This window comes from Microcaecilia unicolor, chromosome 10 (genome assembly GCF_901765095.1).
Source record: "Microcaecilia unicolor chromosome 10, aMicUni1.1, whole genome shotgun sequence".
NCBI lineage: Eukaryota > Metazoa > Chordata > Amphibia > Gymnophiona > Siphonopidae > Microcaecilia > Microcaecilia unicolor.
Genome location: NC_044040.1, coordinates 72,325,216 through 72,347,130, shown reverse-complemented (window position 1 = coordinate 72,347,130; position 21,915 = coordinate 72,325,216). Strand labels below are relative to the sequence as shown.

At 41.1% G+C, this 21,915-nt stretch overlaps 1 protein-coding gene across 1 annotated transcript in view; it reads left to right on the top strand.

The window, feature by feature from the left end:
* The window catches only part of SLC38A1 (solute carrier family 38 member 1), a 220,795-nt gene that overhangs the window by 143,074 nt on the left and 55,806 nt on the right, over positions 1 to 21,915 (top strand). Inside the window, exons 5-8 of the mRNA XM_030216384.1 lie at positions 5,144 to 5,217; positions 14,262 to 14,354; positions 14,805 to 14,886; positions 15,465 to 15,547. Coding sequence (XP_030072244.1) covers positions 5,144 to 5,217; positions 14,262 to 14,354; positions 14,805 to 14,886; positions 15,465 to 15,547 — 332 coding nt within the window. The remainder of the gene's footprint in view (positions 1 to 5,143; positions 5,218 to 14,261; positions 14,355 to 14,804; positions 14,887 to 15,464; positions 15,548 to 21,915) is intronic.

Sequence of the window (21,915 nt, the reverse complement as noted above, 5' to 3'; positions counted from 1 at the left end):
AGCTTAAAATGGCTTACCGTGAGACCTGCTGAGGCATCCTGTGGTAAGTTTGAGATATGTGCATGAAAACCACATGCTTAATTTTTTTTTAAAGTTTTTCCACACAGCTACATTACCGCACACTAACGGATTTGGACATCAGCATGTGAGCCCTTACTGCCTACAAAATAGGTGTCTAAATGCTTACGAGCTAATTTTTTTTATGGCAACATTAACACATGGCTGTCAATTGGAAAAAAATGGAAAACTAACCATTTTATAGTATTCGGGGAAAGACCTGTGTAAAGGTGCACTAAGGCCACTTTCCACCACAGCTTAGTAAAAGGACCCTTTGAAGAGTTATCCTCCTAAATTGGCCTCTTCGAAAATGTATTAGGACTGAGTGCCTAAATTTATACTCTTATTTTACTTCTTAATGTGGGAGCATAAAAAGTGGTGGCAGTGGGCGGATTAAGGGCGGGTAACAAATTTTGGAGTTTAGCATTGATTTTTCAGTGCTAATCTGGAAACACAGCTAATTGTGGCAGCATTTCTTTGAAAGCATGTATCTTTTCGACCTAAGTAGCTGTGCTTTTGTAATGAAGGTCTCGGATTATAGAATTTTATTTCTGGGTATGATTTAGTTTTGTTTTATGTATTGTAAAATGTTTTTTACATATTTTTCTTGGAAACCACCTAGACTTTAGGTAGTATACAAATTTTTAAAATAAATAAGCTCATAATTTTGGCTCAAATCTAGCCAAATGAATGGCAATCCTAATTTTGTGTATAACTTTTTTTAAACTCCTAAATTAAGATGAAGCTCTGAGGTCACGTGATCGCCCTGGCCAGGAGCAGCTGCCGATTGTTAGCTCCCGAGGCTTCCCCGCTGATCCGTTACTAATCTACTTGTCTGCAATTTCTTCCCAAATTGACTGCTGGGAATAATCAGCACCATGTGGACATTAAGGTTATCTCGAGGGGAGAATTGAGATTATGGCCTCGAAACAACCGTGTAAGGAAAGGGATAAGCAGCGGATAGTAGACTGTAAAATGGTGGACGAACACGGCACCACAAGCCCCGAGGGAACAGCATGTGGATGGCGGAATTAGTAGCAGAGGTTAAAGCCGCAGTAGAGGCTAAGCTGCAGCGGCTGCTAGGTAGCACAGAGGAGGCACACGAACGAATCAACAGTGTCGGCTTGGAGCTAGACTTTGGTTTGCATAGAATTTTCAGAGTTGGAGGAGCAGACGCGGGCTGTGACCGATGAATTAAAGAAACAGATGGCCGACCTAGAAGACAAAGTAGACGAGCTAGAAAATCTATCGCGGCAGAATAACTTGCATCTAGTCAGATTACCTGAGACAGCTGGAGCTTCGGATCTTGTGAGTTCTTGGAATCATGGCTACCGCCCGCGCTGCCCCATGAATATGGCAAGAGCTAAGTCTAGAATGGTGATCCTGAAGGTGATAAACTACATTCATAAGGTACTGATCTTTAGCATGATTCGAGGATGGACAATTCTAAAATATCAAAATTTAAAGGTACTCTGTTTTCAAGACTATTCTGTACAAGTGCAACAACAAAGGAAAGCCTTTATGCTGGTGTGTTCGTCAGTGATTAAACATCATGTACATTTAGCATTGCTCTACCCGGCAGAGCTCAGAGTCAATCATAAGGGTCAAACTCACTTTTTTGCCAAACTTGGAGACACCTTTGCTTTCCTGGAATCTCTGCCACAATCTTCCTCCTCATCGGAACCAGTGCCCTAAGGCAATTGATGTATTTTCACCGTATGTTGGTTGTTAAAATGCTAATCTAAACCTTGGATGGTTGAGATCTACTGACTGTTGCATTAGTCTGCTCAATGTCTTTTGAAAATTTACTGGAGAGGATTTGAGCATTCTGTTAATGACCTAATATTATTTTTCCCCCTTTAGAAAAGGTTTTGTGATCACGATTCTGCCTGCATATGCATCTTGCAGTAGACTGGATATGTTTATTATTAGAGGGTCTGCAACTGTGTCTCTATGATATTCTGGTAGATGGTTTTGGGGTGGGCATGGAGGTATGAATAGGATTATCCCTCTTCTATTGGCATTATGAGTTGAGCAATTTGATCGCTCATCTGGTTGTGCTGAGGAGAGGGGATCTGTCTTCTGAATAATAATCTATGGCTGGGGATAGGTCTGGGGGAGAGAGATTTGTGTGGATTACATATATGAATGCTTTAGTTGGTTTCTTTGTTCCCATTGTCTCCCACCCTTTCTCCCACGTCTTCCCCACCCCCCCAATACCCCCTTAATTGTTTTTTGTTTGTTTTTTTACTATCTAAGTGAGGTAGTTACAAGCTTGTTTCCTATTTTAGTTGTGTAATAGGACCTTTTGGTTTGTCTTATAGCGTGTTTGTTTCCATGCATTGAGTGTGTGTTCATCTTTTGTCTTTCTCCATGCTCGTTCATTTCCTGGATTGTGTTTTGAGTTTTTTAAATTCGTCATTGAACCATGGTATCGAGTTTTGTCGTCTTGATATTCTTGTCTTTAGTGGTGCTATTTCGTTTAGTACGCTTCTGCATCTATCCTCCCACTGATTAAGATAGTGTATGGAGTCCATTCGTGTTTTCCATTCGTTGTCATATATCAGTTGCCAGAATAGTTGTGAATCTATTTGCCCTCTCATGGTGTAAGTTGTGTGTGCTGGTGTATGGTTTAGTCCCTTCTTCCGCCAGTTTAGGGATAGGTTCAATTTGTAGTGGTCGGTCCAAGGTGTTTCTGCCCATTTGATGTCTGTTATTAATAGGTTGTGATCTGTGGACAGTTTGTGTGTGATAAGTGGTCTAGTGTGTGTCCCTTGATTTGGGTAGCTTGCATGTAAGGCCATTTGAGATACCATGACTGTAGGAATTCTTTGCATTCACGTGCATTGGTAGAGTTGGGGTCTTCTAGGTGAAGGTTTGTCACCTAGTATTTAATATATTGGAGTTGTTTACACAAGTGTTTGAGATGAAATCTGTGAAAATAGGTTGGCTTTCGTTCCAGTTGCTGGGCGGTCTGTAAAACAGGACGCAGTTCAGATGATCGGTCAGGGATTTGTTAAGGATTCTGAATGATGCAATTTCTAGTTGTGGTGTTATGGATTCGGCAATGGTTTCTGTGGTGAATTGGGTTCGATAGATTCACCAAAAAATGGCAGGTTGGCCTCATGGTAGTGGCTTGGTAAATGGCATGTGCAGAGAAAACATGCATGCCAGGCTTACTATTATTTTGTGCATAGGCTCCTCAGTCCCTGCCTTTTCTACTTTATGTGCAGTTTTTAGTGTACATTTCTGTTCTTCCTTGTCATTTTACAATTTATACTATGTATGTCATTGCATGCTTTCTTCCTCTTGCTTTTTCTCATTTTTCTTGTCTTTCTTCCTTGCCAGGCTTTCCACTCTTTCTATTTTTGAATTCTCTTACTTATCCTCTAAAATTTGTCTTGCTTGTCGCATTTTTTCCCCTGGTGCTGTGCTCCTACCCTTTGCCTCCTGCTTTTCTTCCTCACCTCTTCAATGCAGATCTCTGTTTGTTTGTTTGTTTGTTTGTTTAATTTATTTATTTGTGGCATTTATACCCCGCTCGATAGCAGGTTCAGTGCGGCTTACAGAGTGTGGTACAAAGTATCACAGAGATAATGCAAAGTATAATACAAAGTATCACAGAGATACAAAGTATGGTACAATGTAACACAGAGATAACACATTTAAGTAGAGTGGGACATTAGTAAGAGATGTGGGGAAAGGGTTGGGGTGTGGGTAGAGTTGGTGGTGTGGGTTAGATTCGAGACTTAAGTTGGGTCGTTTGGGTAGGCTTGTTTGAAGAGGTAAGTCTTCAGCAGCTTTCGGAAGGGTAGGTGTTCATTGGTTTTTCGGATATGTCTAGTTAAGGTGTTCCAGAGTTGGCTGCCTATAACAGAGAAGTTGGATGCATAGTAGGTTTTGTATTTGAGGCCTTTGCAGTTGGGAAGATGTAGATTGAGATATGTTCGAGAGGATTTGGACCAGTTCCTGGCTGGAAGATCGATCAAGTTTGGACATGTAGCTTGGAGATTCTCCATTGAGGATCTTGTGGATCATTGTGTGGGCTTTGAAGTTAATTCGTTCCTTGATAGGGAGTCAGTGAAGTTTTTCACGAAGTGGTGTTGCGCTTTCGAATCGTGATTTGCCAAAAATGAGTCTGGCTGCTATGTTGTGGGCAGTTTTGAGTTTTTTCCGATGAAGATGCTGTTGCAGTAGTCGGCCTGGGTAAGTACTGTGGATTGTACTAGATTGCGGAAAGTTTTCTGTGGGAGGAATGGTTTTACTCTTTTCAGTACCCACATCATGTTGAACATCTTCTTCGTCGTGGCTTTTGCATGAGTTTCTAAAGTTAGGTGTTTGTCTAATGTTACTCCTAGTATTTTTAGATGTAACGTCGGGGGTGTTCAGGATGGTTGGGAGCAGAGTGGAGTGTTGTGATGAAAGGATTAGGCATTGAGTTTTTTCTTTGTTCATTTTCATCTTGAAAGCGTTGGCCCAGGATGATAGGATGTTCATGGCAGTGATTATTTTCTCTGAGATTTCTGTAAGGTTGGATTGGAAGGGGATGAATATTGTGACGTCATCAGCGTAGATGAGATTTAGGCCAGATTTGGTAGGGATTTGGCTCATTAGCTTTTCCTTACTGTAATCTTTTTTTTTTTTTTTTTTTTTCTCTCGCTCTCTCTGTTTTTACCACTCAGCAGATGTGTTTCTCTAGAACATTGCTAACAATGACCGTCTGCCTCATCTAGTCCATGCTTTCACACCATTCACCAGCTTACCTTGAAAAGTGAAGGGCTTCTCCCTAGCGCACATTGAGAGGCTGTTCTCCTGTTTCTCTTCCCCTACTCACCCTCCTCAACTTTTGCCTAGCTTACCACTAAGTTGTGGAAGTTTAATATGTTTGAAGTAAAGCTTCCCAGATTAAACATTAAGACCTGAACTCTAAAAAGATTATTACTGTAATCACACAATTGGAGAGACCACCTTGAAAATGAGTGAACAAGTGGCATCTTGCCTCCCTGAGGTAGTTTTCTTATATAATGTTCTTAACTTGAAGAAAGTGCCTTGCCATAGTATAAATGCTGTATTTCTTCTTTTTTAGGATTCTTTTGATTTCGGTGACACTTCTGTCTGTCTATTCAATAAACCTTCTACTGACATGCTCAAAAGTAACAGGTAAATTTGAGAAATCATGTTTTGCTTTTTTTTTTTTTTTTTTTTGAGGATTAGGGAACAGGTTTAAAGGATAGGGGGATTTGTTTGATTTCAATTATATTTTTTGGATAGTATGACTATGATTGTGGAAATTGTATTTATGGAAGTATTCATGCAATTTTTTGTAACAAATTGCTTGGTATATTAAGTTTATTTTGGGGTTTATGGTTTATTGTATATTTGATTGTGTAACTTACTGAAGACACCTTGGTGATTTCAGCAAATAGCAAGTTTTCTAAGTAGATATTTTGAAATCCGTCTGACTGTTTGATGAAAGCCACTAGAGAGTTCAATCCCTTGTTACTCAGCAGAAGATTGAGGCTCATGTGTTGCCAGATTCTGGAACTGGGGTTTTTGTTGTGGAAGAATTTGATCAACAGTCTTTTCCTTTTGAAAACCCCACCATTGCATTTAGTACTGGCAGAATACATAAAACTTCATTTGAGTAGTCTCTGGTTCATAAAATGTTATCCATATGTAGACTATGCAAAGTTTGTATGTAGAGTGGCCCAGGGGAAATGTGCAAATCTTCAAAGAAAACATATTTCCTTTAACAGCCTATGGTATTGGGTGTAACAGATTTTACAGATTTATAAATTGACCGTGCTCCCTATATACAGAGTACTGATAGAATTGAAATATGAACTTGCAGAACTGTTAGTAATATGTAATTTATCTTTAAAATCAAGCATGGTACCAAAAGATTTAGGGTGGCCAATGTAACGCTGCTTTTTAAAAAGGGTTCCAGAGGTGATCCTGGAAAATACAGACCAGTGAGCCTGATGTTGGTGCTGGGCAAAATGGTAGAGACCATTATAAAAAAAACAAAATTACAGAGCATATTCAAAAGCATGGATTAATGAGACAAAAGTACCTCATGAAGGACTCCAGAGGAAATTGGAAAGTCATGGGATAGGAGGTAGTGTTCTATTCCGGATTAAAAACTGGTTAAAGGATAGAAAACATAGAGTTAGGCTTAAATGGTCAGTGTTCTCAATGGAGAAGGGTAGATAGTGAGGTTCACCAGGGGTCTGTGTTGGGACTAGAGACCTACACGGGAATGGGGTTTGCGGGAATCCCACGGGGGGTGGAAGCAGTTCCTGCGGGATTCATGCGGAAATATAAGCTACACCTGCGCAAGCCTCTCATCTACCAAGTACCAAGTTCGAATGCTGTTTCCTCCTCCTCTTCCTCTGCCTTGCTTTAACAGCACAAATGCGGAAAGTCTTCCATTAAGGAGGTGATAGAGACACAAATGATGAAGGAATTAAAAAAGGCATGGAATGAACACAGAGGATCTCTAATTAGAAAATGGAAGTCATGAAAAACCTAAACTTAAATGGCTGCATGTGTATGGATGTGTTGAGTGACGCTTAGATGGTGACTCCAGCTGTGATTAACTTGAGCCGATACCAAGCAGATTTGTATGGTCTGTGTCTATTCTATGGCAATCTGGTTTAGGATAGGCTGGAAAGGGCTTAGTAACTTCAGTGGCTGGAACATGAGGACAGTGCTGGACAGACTTTTACGGTCTATGTCCCACAAATAAGACAAATAGACTAGAGAGGGCTTCGACGGCAACTCCAGTAGTTGGAACATAAGGATAGGGCCGGATAGACTTCTATGGTCTATGTCCCAGAAACACCAAAGAAAGAACATAAACAAGTATATAATTTCACACTCGTGAACAGATAATGTGTGACTATTGGGCAGACTGAATGGACCGCTCAGGTCTTTATTTGCCATCACTATGTTACTATTAATCCTCTTTGCTCCTGGGCTGATGCGCAGACCTCAGCTCTGACACAGGAACGAGCATCAGATGTCACCTGACCTACTGGCACATGCATGTGGCGACCTCTCAGCACACAGTGCCAGTGAATCAGAGACAAATCTTACATGTGTGCGCCAGAGTGTTCCAACTTCCATTCCTTCCTTGCCTGCAGTGCTGTGACTCAAATCCAGAGAGAGACTGAGAGAGTTGACCGGAATTTTTATGTACCGTTAAATTCTTGTGGGGACGGATTGTGACAGGTTAAATTCTTTCAGGGATGGGTAAGATTCCATTGGGGATGGGTGGGAACAGGTAAGATTCCAGCAGGGACGGGCGGGAATGGGTAAGATTTCTGTCCCCGTGCAACTCTCTAGTTGGGACCACTGCTTTTTAACATATTTCTAAATGGTCTAGATATGAGAATAATTAGTGAGGTAATTAAATTGCCGACATAACAGTTTTTCAAAGTTGTTAAATCACAGGAAGATTGTGAAAAATTGCAAGATGACCTTACGAGATCGGGAGACTGGGCATCCAAATGGCAGCTGTTTGTTGTGAGCAAGTGCAAAGTGGAACCCAAACATAGCTACGTGATGCAAGGTTCTGCGTTGGGAGTTACCGACCAGGAAAAGGATCTAGGAGTCATTGTTGATGATACTTTGAAACCCTCTGCTCAGTGTGCTAGCAAAGAAAGCAAATAGAATGTTAGGTGGTATTAGGAAAGGAATGGAAAATAAAAACAAGGATGCAGAGAAGGGCGACAAAAATGATAAAGGGGATGGGACGACTTCCCTATGAGAAAAAGCTAAAGTGGCTAGGGCTCTTCAGCTTAGAGAAAAGGCAGCTGAGGGGAGATATGATAGAGGTCTATAAAATAATGAGGAGTTGGAACGGGTAGATGTGAAGCGTCTGTTCACGCTTTCCAAAAATACTAGGACTAGGGGGCATGCGATGAAGCTACAATGTAGTAAATTTAAAACTAATCAGAGAAACTTTTTTGTCACTCAACGTGTAATTAAACTCTGGAATTCGTTGCCAGAGAATGTAGTAAAGGCGGTTAGCTTAGCGGATTTAAAAAAGGCTTGGACAGCTTCCTAAAGGAAAAGTCCATAGACCATTATTAAATGGACTTGGGAAAAATCCACTATTTCTGGGATAAGCAGTATAAAATGTTTTGTACTTTTTTGGGATCTTGCCAGGTATTTGTGACCTGGATTGGCCACTGTTGGAAACGGGATGCTGGACTTGATGGACCTTTGGTCTTTCCCAGTATGGCAATACTTATGTACTAATACCTTTGTATCGCTCCATGGTGCGACCGCACCTTGAATCCTGTGTGCAGTTCTGGTCACCACATCTCAAAAAAGACATAGTAGAATTAGAAAAGGTACAGAGAAGGGCGACAAAAATGATAAAGGGGATGGAACGACTTCCCTATGAGGAAAGGCTGAAACGGCTGAGGGGAGATATGATAGAGGTCTATAAAATAATGATGGAGTGGAACGGGTAGACGTGAATTCATTATTTACTCTTTCCAAAAATACTAGGACTAGGGGGCATGCAATGAAGCTACAAAGTAGTAAATTTAAAACGAATCTGAGAAAATATTTCTTCACTCAATATGTAATTAAACTCTGGAATTCGTTGCCAGAGAATGTGATAAAAGCAGTTAGCTTAGCAGAGTTTAAAAAAGGTTTGGATAGCTTCCTAAAAGAAAGTCTGTAAGCCAAATGGACTTGGGAAAATCCACTGCTTATTTCTAGGATAAGCAGCATACAATCTGTTTTACTCTTTTGGGATCTTGCCAGGTACTTGTGACCTGGATTGGCCACTGTTGGAAACAGGATACTGGACTTGATGGACCTTTGGTCTGTCCCAGTATGCCAACACTTATGTAGTTATATACATCCTTAACACTCAACACATTTTTTTTTTGCTTTTAAAATCCAAGAATTATCATGGCAGCAACAGCTATTTCAACAAGTGAATAAATGAGACGGGAGAAACTGAATTTGTTTCTCTTCCATTTTGGTTGCAGTGTTCTATTAATAGTTTGTGTCGGACCATCTGCAGTCCCAATGGGTCAGCTAAGTGCTGCTATCAAGGGAATTCTTTAGCTGAATGGACCAAATGGTAGTGTCTGATCCAGGACTTTACACTTTATTTTACTTTTTAAAACTGCCCTAGATATTAATAACTTTCCTTTTAAATAAATCTAGATATTGCCAATAATTATAGCAGTGTAGCAGCTATGTAAAAATGTCCCTCCCCCTATCAGAGTTTGGCAGGAACAGAAAGAAAGACAGACAGAAAGAGAGGTTTCCCAGTGCTAATTAAATTGATTAAGCAACAAGCCTTAAAAATTTAAGACAATATCAGGTAGGTTTCTCACCTAACGCCAGTCAATTTGAGAAGTATGGGATTTAGGGGTCAGAATAAACCTGTCCTTTTTGTAGGAGCTTGGTTCAGTCTCAGCACCTGGAAGTTAGAAGTAAAAGTGGTATGTCCTTTAGTTTGAGTCCAACCCTGCTTGCCCCCAGCTGTGGGGGTGCTTAAGTCCCAATGGGTCAGCTAAGTGCTGCTATCAAGGGAATTCTTTAGCTGAATGGACCAAGAAGAGCAGACTAACTTCATCGCAGATGCTGGAGTATCTAGGCATTCTATTCGACACAGCATGAGAGAGGATCTTCCTCACAGAGTGAGGAGGTTGAAGCTGATCAACAGATTTTATTTCTTTAGTCAAGGGAGGCCCAGGGTTTGGACTGCATCCAAGTTCTGGAGTCAATGATGGCAATGAACGTGGTGCCCTGGGCAAGAGCTCATATGCAGCTGTTACAAAAATCTCTTCTCAGCCGCAGATCTCCTGTGTCGCACAACTACAACTTTAATCTTCCTTGGACGCTAGTTGCCAGTTGGAGTATGCAGTTGTGGTTATAGCCTAGGAATTTGACCATTGGAGCTTTCTTTCTGATAACAGAATGGGAGGTGGTGACAACAGATGCCAGCAAGTCAGGTTGGGGAGCATATTGCAATTTCCATCTGGCACAAAGCACCTGGGTGGAACAGGAGTTTCTGTGGTCGATAAATCACTTGGAGCTTAGATCAGGCAGAATTTCTGGCAGGCTCCCCATTTTGAGCGTTCTCTGTCAATTCGATGGAGGTGGCTTACATCAAAAAGCAAGGCAGGATCCGCAGTCCAATGGCAGTGAAGGCAGCCTCCCTCGTGAGTTGGTCAGAGAAAAATCTCTGCTTGTCAGCAGCTCACATCACGGTTTCCTTGAATGTGGAGGTAGACTTTCTCAGCAGGCAGTCCTTGGATGTAGGAGAATGAGAACTATCCAGTCAGGGTTTTCAGCTGATAATGGACCAGTGGAATTCTATACTTCTGGACTTGATGGCAACGAAAGGCATGCCAGAGTGCCCAAGTTCTTCAACCATCGGAAAGAACCGGGCTTAATGTCTTCCCTCCTTGGCCCATGGTGAGCCGTGTGTTGAAAAGGACTACATTGCACTGGGGTTGAATAATTTCTTATAGCCCCAGATTGGTCATGGAGGCGGTGGTACGTGGCCCTGATTTGACTGCTGGATGGTGGTCATCTCTGTCTTCTGCAGGTACACAGTCTACTGAAGCAAGACCTGATGCTCTTGGAGGATCCGTTCCCTTTTAGTCTTACAGCTTGGCTTTAGAAAGGGCTCAGTAGAGACAAAAGGGTTATTCTGATTTTGGTCATTGCTACTTTGCTTCAGTCTGAGAAGCACTCTACATCCATGGTGTATGTGAGGGTGTGGAGGACATTTGAGGGCCCATGTTCTGAGCATGGACTTTCTTCTTTCTCGGCTCAGATCGTGCACATCCCTGTGTTTCTCCAGGCAGGTCTTCAAAAAGGATTAGGATTGGTGTTGGGTTCTCTAAAAGTTCAGGTTGTGGCTTTGGCCTGTTTCAGGGTCTAACTACAGGAGATGTCGCTTGCAGCTCACCCGGATAGCATTCGATTCTTGCAGGGAGCAGGCCACTTGCGGCCTCCCTTTCGTATGCCAAATCCAGAGTAGAACTTTAATTTAGTCTTTCAGGTTCTTCAGAAGCCTCCTTTAGAGGCACTCTGGAAGGCCTCCATGAAAGATCTAATGCTAAAGACAGTGTTCTTGGTGGCTGTTGTGTTGGCAAATAGGGTTTCAGAGCTTCAGGCTCTTTTTTTGTCGGGATCCCTTTCTTCGCTTTTTGGAGATGGGATCTCCCTGTGCACGGTTCTTCCTTCATTTCAAAAGTGGTATCAGCATTTTATCTCATCCAATCTGTGGAGCTTCCATCTTTTTGCAGAGGTCAAAGAGGCACTGTATTCTTTCTAGAAGCTTCTCAATGTGCATAGAAGCCTCATTAGATATATGGAAGTCAAGAATGAGTTTCTTAAATCAAACAGCCTGCTTTTTGGTAAACAGAGGTTTGGCCTCATAAACTTCCAACCCCAGCTACCTACTTAAATCCGCCCCCGACCGCTTCATAGCAGACCTCACATCCCACCTAAACTACATGCTCCAACAAGGTCTCTTCCCTAAGGAATATGGCAACATCCTACTCACCCCAATACCAAAAGATACCAAGAAAAAAAACAAACAAACATCAATTACCACCCAGTTGCATCTATCCCTCTAGCAGTCAAACTGATGGAAAGCATGGTAACCAAACAACTTACTGACTACATAAACAAGGTCTCAATATTACATGAATTACAATCAGGATTCGGCCCCCCCCCCCCCCCCCCCCCCCCCCCCCCTAGCACTGAAACTGTGCTAATCACTCTCCTGGCCAAATTCAAGCAGGAAATAGCTACAGGTAAAAGCATACTTCTCCAATTCGACATATCGAGCGCATTCAACATGGTAAATCAAAATATACTACTAAGACTCCTAGATTACTTTGGGATTGGTGGAAACATACTTAGCTGGATCAAGGGTTTTCTATCCACCAGAACATACAAAGTGAAATCAAATTCAAACATATCACCGCCCTGGAAAGCAGACTGCGAAGTACCTCAAGGATCACCACTATCACCAATACTTTTCAACATGATAACCCCACTAGCCAAGTCCTTATCCAACCAAGGCCTCAACCCATTCATCTACGCAGACGATGTCATAATATACATCCCCTTTAGACATGATCTGACAGAAATCAACAATGAAATCAGGCTCAGCTTGAACACCATGGCCAAATGCATTTCAACTGAAACTCAATACTGAAAAAACACACTGTCTCATCCTCTCATCTCAACACAATACGAACAAACCCACAACTATAAACACTCCAGACTACACCCTCCCTATCTTGGAAAGCCTGAAAATACTCGGCGTTACAATCGACCGTGACCTTACACTTGAGAGCCAAGTGAAACTCCATAGCTAAGAAAATATTCCACTCAATGTGGAAACTTAAGCACGTGAAACCTTTCTTCCCGAGGGAAACATTTTGCAACCTAATACAAACAATGGTACTAAGCCATGGCGACTACTGCAATGGAATTTATGCGGGATGTAAAGAGCTCACAAAGAAACTTCAGACCGCTCAAAACACAGCAGCCAGGCTGATATTTGGCAAAACACGATTCGAAACTGCCAAACCCCTCAGAGAAAAACTGCATTGGCTCCCAATCAAAGAACGTATTGCCTTCAAAATCTGTACCCTGGTCCACAAAATTACGGCGAAGCCCCAGTATACATGACAGACCTTATAGACCTACCACCCAGAAACACAATCAGATCACCACGAACATACCTAAACCTCCACTACCCAAACTGCAAAGGACTCAAATACAAATCAACTTATGCATCCAGCAGACAACTATGGAACGCACTGCCAAAAGCCATGAAAACAACCTACGACCATCTAAACTTCAGAAAATCACTAAAAACATGCCTGTTTAAAAAAGCATATCCTACCAACCCAACATAAGTGCCTGAACTTTGCAACACAGCAAAACCACAGCTCATAATTGACACCACATAACCCTTCCTCTCTTCTATCCCCATTGCGCCCGAAACTCATGAACCTTCCTCGACCACATCATCACCTTGTATTTGTTTCTCTACCAGACTTGGCGTATGCCTTTACAGTACTATGTAAGCCACATTGAGCCTGCAAATAAGTGGGAAAATGTGGAATACAAATATAACAAATAATTGCTAGATGGTTGACGGAGACTATCGCATTAACTTATTTGCTTGCAGGGAAGCAGGCTTCTCAGGCCTTGCAGGCTCATTCTATGAGGTGTACAACGACATTCTGGATGGAGACTACCTTATTGTCTCTGGGTATTTTCAAAGCAGCAAAATGGTTGACTCTGTATAACTTTGCCAAGCACTACAGGGTGGACATTGCGGCATGCTTGGGAGCTAGTTTGTAGGGCTTTGGTCCTTAGGGTGGCGGCGCCAGGATTCCACCCACTCTAGGGATTGCTTTTGAGCATTCCACATATTCTGGAATAGTGGGAAGCTACATAATAGAAGGAGAAATAAGGTCTTGCCTGATTATTTTCTTTCCATTAGTGCTTCCCACTATTCGAGGCCCACCCGAGGTTTCTGAAATGTTTAGTTGGTGCAAAGTAATGGGTCAGATAACGACTGTCACCCTGCATGGTGCTTCCTGCACATCTCCTGTTCTCTACCAGTTGTCCAGAGATGAGATCCACACGTTTACTCATCTGGTTAGTGTTAGGATAGCGAGTTTAAGGTTGTTGTTTGTTCCGAGTTTTTCTTTACTGTTTGTCAACATAAATATTGAGGAGCTGGACTGGATGATAAGCAAGAGATGTCTCAGTTCAATTTTCAGTTCTCTATCTCTACCTACTGGTTGATGGGCACAGCAATCCCACAGGGTCTGGAATAGTGGGAAGGACTAATGGAAAGAAAATTATCAGGTAAGACCTAATTTCTCCTTATATTAAGCCTGTTGAGAATAAACTAAGCTGTGCTGATTTTGTGTCCTTCATATGCAGGAAGGTTTTTCATTTTTAGAGCATACATTCTGATGCCTAGTTATCAAATAATTGTCAGTTGCCTTAGAAGATATATTTTCAAGTGAATTTAAAATACGGTATGACCTTGGATCAGATTAGTAAATATAGGAATTGGCAATAGATGGACAAACTTAATGAATAAAGATGAGTGTCTGTCAACTTATTACTGTCTTTTTTTTTTTTTTTTTTTTTTTTTTTTTTCCTTTCATATGCATTTTTAGGTTGCATGGTATATGAAAAGCTTGGTGAGCAGGCCTTCGATACCCCAGGAAAGCTGCTAGTTTTTGGATCTACATCTCTCCAGAATATTGGAGGTAAAATATGCCTTTTTATGAAAGCCAAGAACAAGCTAGTTTATGCAGAGCGCATACACTGTAAATGCTGACATCCACACATGGTTTCTGCTTTAGTATAGAAACTTAGTTTAGAGTGATGGCAAAGAGCTCTCTTCCTTTCCTACTGTTGCATTCTGTAGTCCTGTAATATTGGTCGGTGAGCCCATTTAATCATCAAATGTTCTGAGGATGTTTCATCTGAGCCATAGGACCCCTTAAAAAGCTATGTTCTTACAATGACATATCCAATCCTACAGCAAATATATTAACTGCATGTACTTATTGTATCAATAGTTGATAACAAAAATAAAATCTACAAGCCCTTCCACCTTAGAGGCTCTGTTTCTGCAGTGTAGTGTTTTTCCAAATGTAAAAGTGTGCAATGGCATTTACATGACTTTATTCCTGAAACATTGTATTATTCTGCAGCAATGTTAAGCTACCTGTTTATAGTCAAGAATGAGTTACCTTCTGCAATTAAGTTCCTTCTGGGAGAAGAGAATAATTCTTTGTAAGTTAAACCTTTTTTTCCATTTTAACCTTTGATCAAAGTTCATTACTGGTTAATCGTAGCCAAAACTTATTTTGATAATTCAAGTTGAACTTGCCATTTGATATGTGAAACACAACTAAGCAAAGAAATGAAAATGAAAACCACACTTCTTTGTAAGTTTTGTAAATATTCCAAAAATAGGAAAAACAAATGTAGCCCCAAGGATTTTTATGCTTATGGCGGAGACCATATGGTCCATGGCAGAGTCCAAAGGAAGAGTTGCCTTTTTCATGGGAATATCCCATAGGCCAGGCAGCAGCAGTGAGCAGAGAAAAAAAGAATGTAGTCATTCTACAAGTGTTAGTCTAGATCTAGCAAGTCCTAACACAGAGTACCACCAGTAAATATAAAATGAAGGCAAATTGTGAAGTTTTAGAATTCTATGAACCATCTTTGTCATACTTTTTCTGAGAAGTGTTTGAGTGTATGATTGTAGTATGAAAAGATATGCATAATAAAAGTAGAGTATAAAGACAAAAGGAAGGATTGTGTTTTAAGTTTTTCCATTATTCCTTTCTTAAATCTTTATTTTCCAGAGAATGGTATGTGGATGGTCGATTTCTTGTGGTAATTGTGACTGTCGGTATTATTCTCCCTCTGTGTCTCCTCAAGAATTTGGGTAAGAGTTGTTAAATAATGTCAAAGCTAAATATAGATACAAGCTAGAACCTAAAATAAATCTATTGTGGCAAAATGGTAGTTTTCACAAAACGTCGTCATACTTCCTAAACTCCCTACAGTTACCCAATTATCAGTTTGCGTACCAGGATTTTCTGAATACACATTAAAATTGCATCCTAACATAGCATGAATACTAAGCTTCCTCCTAACATGGAAGCAAGCAAAGATTTGTCATATATTTTTATAATTGTACTAATAAACTATTTGGTTTTGGATGCAATGGAAAAATAACATGGTTTTCCTTGAGTTTTGGAAGAGATTTTGGGCTCTGTTTATAACACCTGGAAATGTTCAAGTAATGTTAAAGGGTACTGGAAAACATACTCTGAAAATCACTGATCTGAATTCAGCAATGGCAGTTCTGCTCATCAAACAGTTGCATACTAGCCACTTATCAGACAGTAAATTTGTTTTTATAGTTTTGTGTATTGAGATAAATCAGTTTCCAATAACAATATACATAGAGCTAAAATAAGTTAGTAGCATAAACTTGGGTGTTATCGTATGTGATGATCGTAAGGTGGCTAAACAGGTAGAAATTGCAACAGTGAAATCTGGAAAAATGCTTGGATGCATAGGGAGAGGAATAGCCGGTAGTAAAAAGGATGATGCCCCTGTATAAGATTCTGGTGAGACCTTATTTAGAATATTGTGTAAAATTCTAGAGACCACTCCTTGAAAGATCTTATGCTAAAGACAGTGTTCTTGGTGGCTGTTGCGTCGGCACTTAGGGTTTCGGAGCTTCAGGCTCTCTTATCAGGATCCCTTTATTTGCTTTTCAGAAATGGGGGTCTCCCTGCACATAGTTCATGCTCTTTTTTCCAAAAGTATCAGCATTCCATCTTAGTCTGTGGCACTTCCGTCCTTTCGCAGAGAGGATGAAGAGGCTCAGTATTCTTCTTGAAGCGTCTCGATCTGCATAGAGTCCTTATTAGATATTATTAGAATCTGTGCTAGGGGATGCAAAGGGCTTCATCTAGCAAAATAATTTTTTCCCCATGGGCACAGAATAAGATACCTTGGATAGATCAAACCCTAAGTCTCCCTAGACAATTTCTGTGAGTGACCAGAGGGTTGGATCGAGGGAGAGCGCTAGGTGTGGTGTATTTAGATTTTAGCAAAGCCTTGGACATGGTTCCACATAGACAACTAATAAATAAAGTGAGTGCCCTCAGTATGGACTCCAAAGTGACTGGATTAGGGTCTGGTTGAGTGGAAGGTGACAGAGGGTAGTTGTAAATGGAGTTCATTTTGAGGAAAAGAATATTACCAGTGGTGAACCACAAGGTTCGGTCCTTGAGCTGGTTCTTTTTAACATTTTTGTAAGAGTTATGCTGAAAGGTTGTCTAAGGTTTTCCTCTTTGCGGACGATACCAAAATCTGCAATAGGGTAGACACCTCTGATGGTGTGGCTATGAGAAAGAATAGTCTGGAATTTGACAGCTTAGATTTAATTCTAAAAAAATGCAGGCTCATGCATTTTTGGGCTGCAAAAATAGTTTATAGTTTTTAGTAGATTTGAGTGGAGGAGTGGCCTAATGGTTAGTGCAGTGGGTTGCAGACCTGGGGACCTGAGCTTGATTCCCACTGCTGCCTAATGGTCAGCATTGGTTGAGATCCTGGGGAACTAGGTTCAGTTTGCTGTACAGCTCCATGTGACCCTGGGCAAGTCACTTAGACCTCCATTGCCCCAGGTACAATATACTAAGATTGTGAGCTCATTAGAAACAGTGCCAGTACCTGTAAAGAAATTGTAAACCGCTTAGGCCTAGGCGGTATATAAATACTGAAAATGTAAATAAATAAGTTTATTAGAAATTTACTAAACTGCCTAGGCTAACTGGGTAGGTCTTGGTAGTTTACATCAAAAATGACAAAGCAGACAGCAAGAAGCAAGCACACTTCAAACTACACTGGCTAGGGTAATGGGTGGGCAGTGGGCTGGCAAGGGAGTGTAGACGGAGTGGGAGAGTGTCACAAGGAGAGGAAGGAAGAGGGAGCAGTAAGGCAACCGTGACCAACCCCACAAGAGGAACCTAGGATAGGTGAAAGGCTTGGGTAAAGAGCCAAGCCTTCAAGCCAGATTTGAAAACCTTGGAAGAAAATTCTGAACGATCGTGTGAGGGGAATGAATTCCAGGAAGAAGGCGCAACAAAAAAGAAGGCAAGATGCCTGGTTCACTCTAGTTGGGCAAGTTTGGGGCCAGGTAGAGCCAAAGGTGATCATTGATAGAATGTGTAGCAGGGAATACAGAATGGTAAGAGGATAGGTAGAGAGGATGGCCCATCCTGTGGGCTTTAAATGTAAGTGTTAAGAGTTTTGAAGACCTTGTTTAATGAGAAGCTGGGAAGCCAATGGTATTTTTGTAGCAAAGGGAAGACACAGTCACAGCATTGGGCCTGACATAGCAATCGAATAGCCATGTTTTGCAGGGACTGAAGTCTAATATTGGATTGAGTGCAGCCTAGGTAAACAATATTACAGTAATCTGGTTGTTAGTAATTACAGTATCAAAGAATGGGGGGGGGGGGGAACCCCAAGGGAACTGTATGGTTTAGGGGATGAAGAACTTTTATGCATGAAAGAGGAGTGAGACTTGGGTGTTATCGTATGTGGTGATCTTAAGGTGGCCAAACAGAAAAGGCAACAGTGAAAGCTAGAAAGATGCTTGGGTTCATAGGGAGAGGAATGGCCAGTAGTAAAAAGGAGATGATGATGCCCCTGTATAAGATTCTGGTGAGACCTCATTTAGAATATTGTGTATAATTCTAGAGACCACACCTTCAAAAAGATACAAACAGGATGGAGTTAGTCCACAGGGTGGCTACTAAGATGGTCAGTGATTGTTGTCATAAAGCATGTGGAGACAGACTTGATCTCAATATATAGACTTTGAAAGAAAGGCGGCAGAGGGAAGATTATGACATTTAAATACCTATGTGGCATAAATGCACGGGAGGCAAGTCTTTCAGTTGAAAGGAAGCTCTGGAATCAGGGGACATAGAATGAAGGTGAAAGGGGTTTGACTCAGAATCTGAGGAAATACTACTTCACAGAAAGGGTGGCGAATTTATGGATAATGTCCCTATGACATTCTCACTCCTGATCTTGAATTATTGCTGAATGCTGTCGAAGCAAGAACATCCTTCATAGTCCTACTTCTTTATGTAATCATCAATTCCTTATCAAAAAATGTATCCACTGACGTAATCACCAATATTTCCTCAATTTTAATATCATTAGACATTAAGTACAAAAAATTGTTTCTCAGATTTTAAAGTAGTAATTCGTTCACATCGGTCAGTTTTCTATAAATGTCAGTCACTAACTTACCATTCTTTTTAACAATCAAAATGTCAAGAAAAGCTATCCTATCTTCTGGAACAGTCCTAGACTCCACCACTTCCACCGGGAGGCTATTCCACGCCTCCACCACCACCCTTTTTCTGAAATAATACTTCCTTAGGTTACTCCTAAGCCTGTTCCCTCTTAACTTTGTCATAAGCCCCCTCATTCCAGAGCTCTCCTTCATTTGAAAAAGGCTCTCTTCCTGTACATTACCTATATTACCTACAGCCCTGAAAGCTATTGACGAAATAACCAACTTCCGCAAATCTTTGAAGACACATCTCTTCAACAAGGCCTACAAAGAGAACCCATAGCCTTTCAAAATTACCTCACCAATTCACCCAGTTATTAAAGTCCACCTTCTATCCAGCCTAACACCTTCCTTCCTTCCTTCCTTCCTTCTTTCTTCCCTCACTTATTTATTTTATTGCATTTGTATCCCACATTTTCCCACCTATTTGCAGGCCCAATGTGGCTTACATAGTTTTGTTAACATTGTCATTACAGGATATTAGGTACAATTAGTAATGTGTAGCGATTAAGTAAGGGAAGAAAGAAGAAGGGAGGGAGTGATTAGGGTAGTTATAGAAGTTGTACATTACTAATTGTATCTGATATCATGGAATGATTGTCATAACCAAACTGTGTAAGCCACATTGAGCCTGCAAATAGGTGGGAAAATGTGGGATACAAATGCAATAAATAATAAATGGAAGAGAGCCTTTTTCAAATGGAGAGATCTGGAATGAGGGGGCATATGACAAAGTTAAGAGGGAACAGGCTTAGGAGTAACCTAAGGAAGTATTATTTCACAGAAAGGGTGGTGGAGGCGTGGAATGGCCTCCCGGTGGAGGTGGTGGAGTCTAGGACTGATCCAGAATTTTAAAAAGCATGGGCTAAACATGTGGGATCGGTTACGAACACGAAAAATTAGGGGTTACAGAGGATGGGCAGACTGGCTGGGTCGTATGGCCTTTATCTGCCATCATGTTTCTATGTTTCTATCTCTACTGCAATTCAGTTGAAACATCAAATTGCAGTTTAAACTGTTAATCCAATCACGGATAGCAAAAATCATTTTCTGTCCCCTTCAAAATTATAAAGACATCAATGTGTCTTTTGCAGACCCCTAACTGATTGCTGTACTGACACATTTGAAAAACCTTATCTAAAACCAGCAATGTAGAGATTGGCAGTAGACGGTGCCAGTGGTACCCCTTGCTTGATGATAAGTCTTATCAAAACAAAAATTTTCTTTTAAAGCAATTTCAGCTAGGGATGTTAGAAATTCAACTGGCTGTCACCTATGGCGATCATCCCGAAGTAATGCTTCTAGAATATTATTAAGTGCTTCATCTTGCGGTGTATTGGTATATAGTGAAGAAAAATTTTCTCCAATTCATTTTAAATTTACTACACTATAGCTTCATCGCATGCTCCCTAGTCCTAGTATTTTTGGAAAGCGTGAACAGACTCTTCACATCTACCCGTTCCACTCCATCATTATTTTATAGACCTCTATCATATCTCCCCTCAGCTGCCTTTTCTCCAAGCTGAAGAGCCCTAGCCGCTTTAGCCTTTCCTCATAGGGAAGTTGTCCCATCCCCTTTATCATTTTCGTCGCCCTTCTGTGCACCTTTTCTAATTCCACTATATCATTTTTTTGAGATACGGCGACCAGAATTGAACACAATATTAGAAGTGCGGTCGCACCATGGAGCGATACAAAGGCATTATAACATCCTCATTTTTGTTTTCCATTCATTTCCTAATAATACCTAACATTCTATTTGCTTTCTTAGCTGCAGCAGCACACTGAGCAGAAGGTTTCAACATATCATCAACGACGACACCTAGATCCCGTTCTTGGTCTGTGACTCCTAACGTGGAACCTTGCATGACATAGCTATAATTCGGGTTCCTCTTTCCCACATGCATCACTTTGCACTTGCTCACATTAAATGTCATCAGCCATTTAGACATCTAGTCTCCCAGTCTCGTAAGGTCCTCTTGTAATTTTTCACAATCCTCCCGCGATTTAATGACTTTGAATAACTTTGTGTCATCAGCAAATTTAATTACCTCACTAGTTACTCCCATCCAGTGCCGTAGCGAGGGCTAATGTCACCCGGGGCAGAGAGAGCAGGGAACCAGCGGGGCCGGCACCCCCCGAGCGCGTGCACCCGGGGCGGACCGCCCTTCCCGCCCCCCTTCCTATGCCACTGCTCCCATCTCTAGGTCATGTATAAATGTTAAAAAGCAACGGTCCCAGCACAGACCCCTTCTCCATTGAGAATACTGACCATTTAACCCTACTCTCTGTTTTCTATCTTGTAACCAGTTTTTAATCCACAATAGAACACTACCTCCTATCCCATGACTCTCCAATTTCCTCTGGAGTCTTTAATGGGGTACTTTGTCAAACGCCTTCTGAAAATCCAGATACACAATATCAACCAGCTCACCTTTATCCACGTTTGTTCACCCCTTCAAAGAAATGTAGTAGATTGGTGAGGCAAGATTTCCCTTCACTAAATCCATGTTGACTTTGTCTCATTAATCCATGCTTTTGAATATGCTCTGTAATTTTGTTCTTAATAATAGTCTCTACCATTTTGCCGGATCTCCTCTGGAACCTTTTTCAAAAATCGGCGTTACATTGGCCACCCTCCAATCTTCCGGTACCACGCTCAATTTTAAGGATAAATTACATATTTCTAACAATAGCTCCACAAGCTCATTTTTCAGTTCTATCAGTACTCTGGGATGAATATCATCTGATCCAGGAGATTTGCTACTCTTCAGTTTGTAGAACTGCCCCATTACATCCTCCAGGTTTACAGAGAATTCATTAAGTTTCTCCGACTCATCAGCTTCGAATACCATTTCCGGCATCGGTATTCTACCCAAATCTTCCTCCGTGAAGACTGAAGCAAAGAATTCATTTAATCTCTCCAC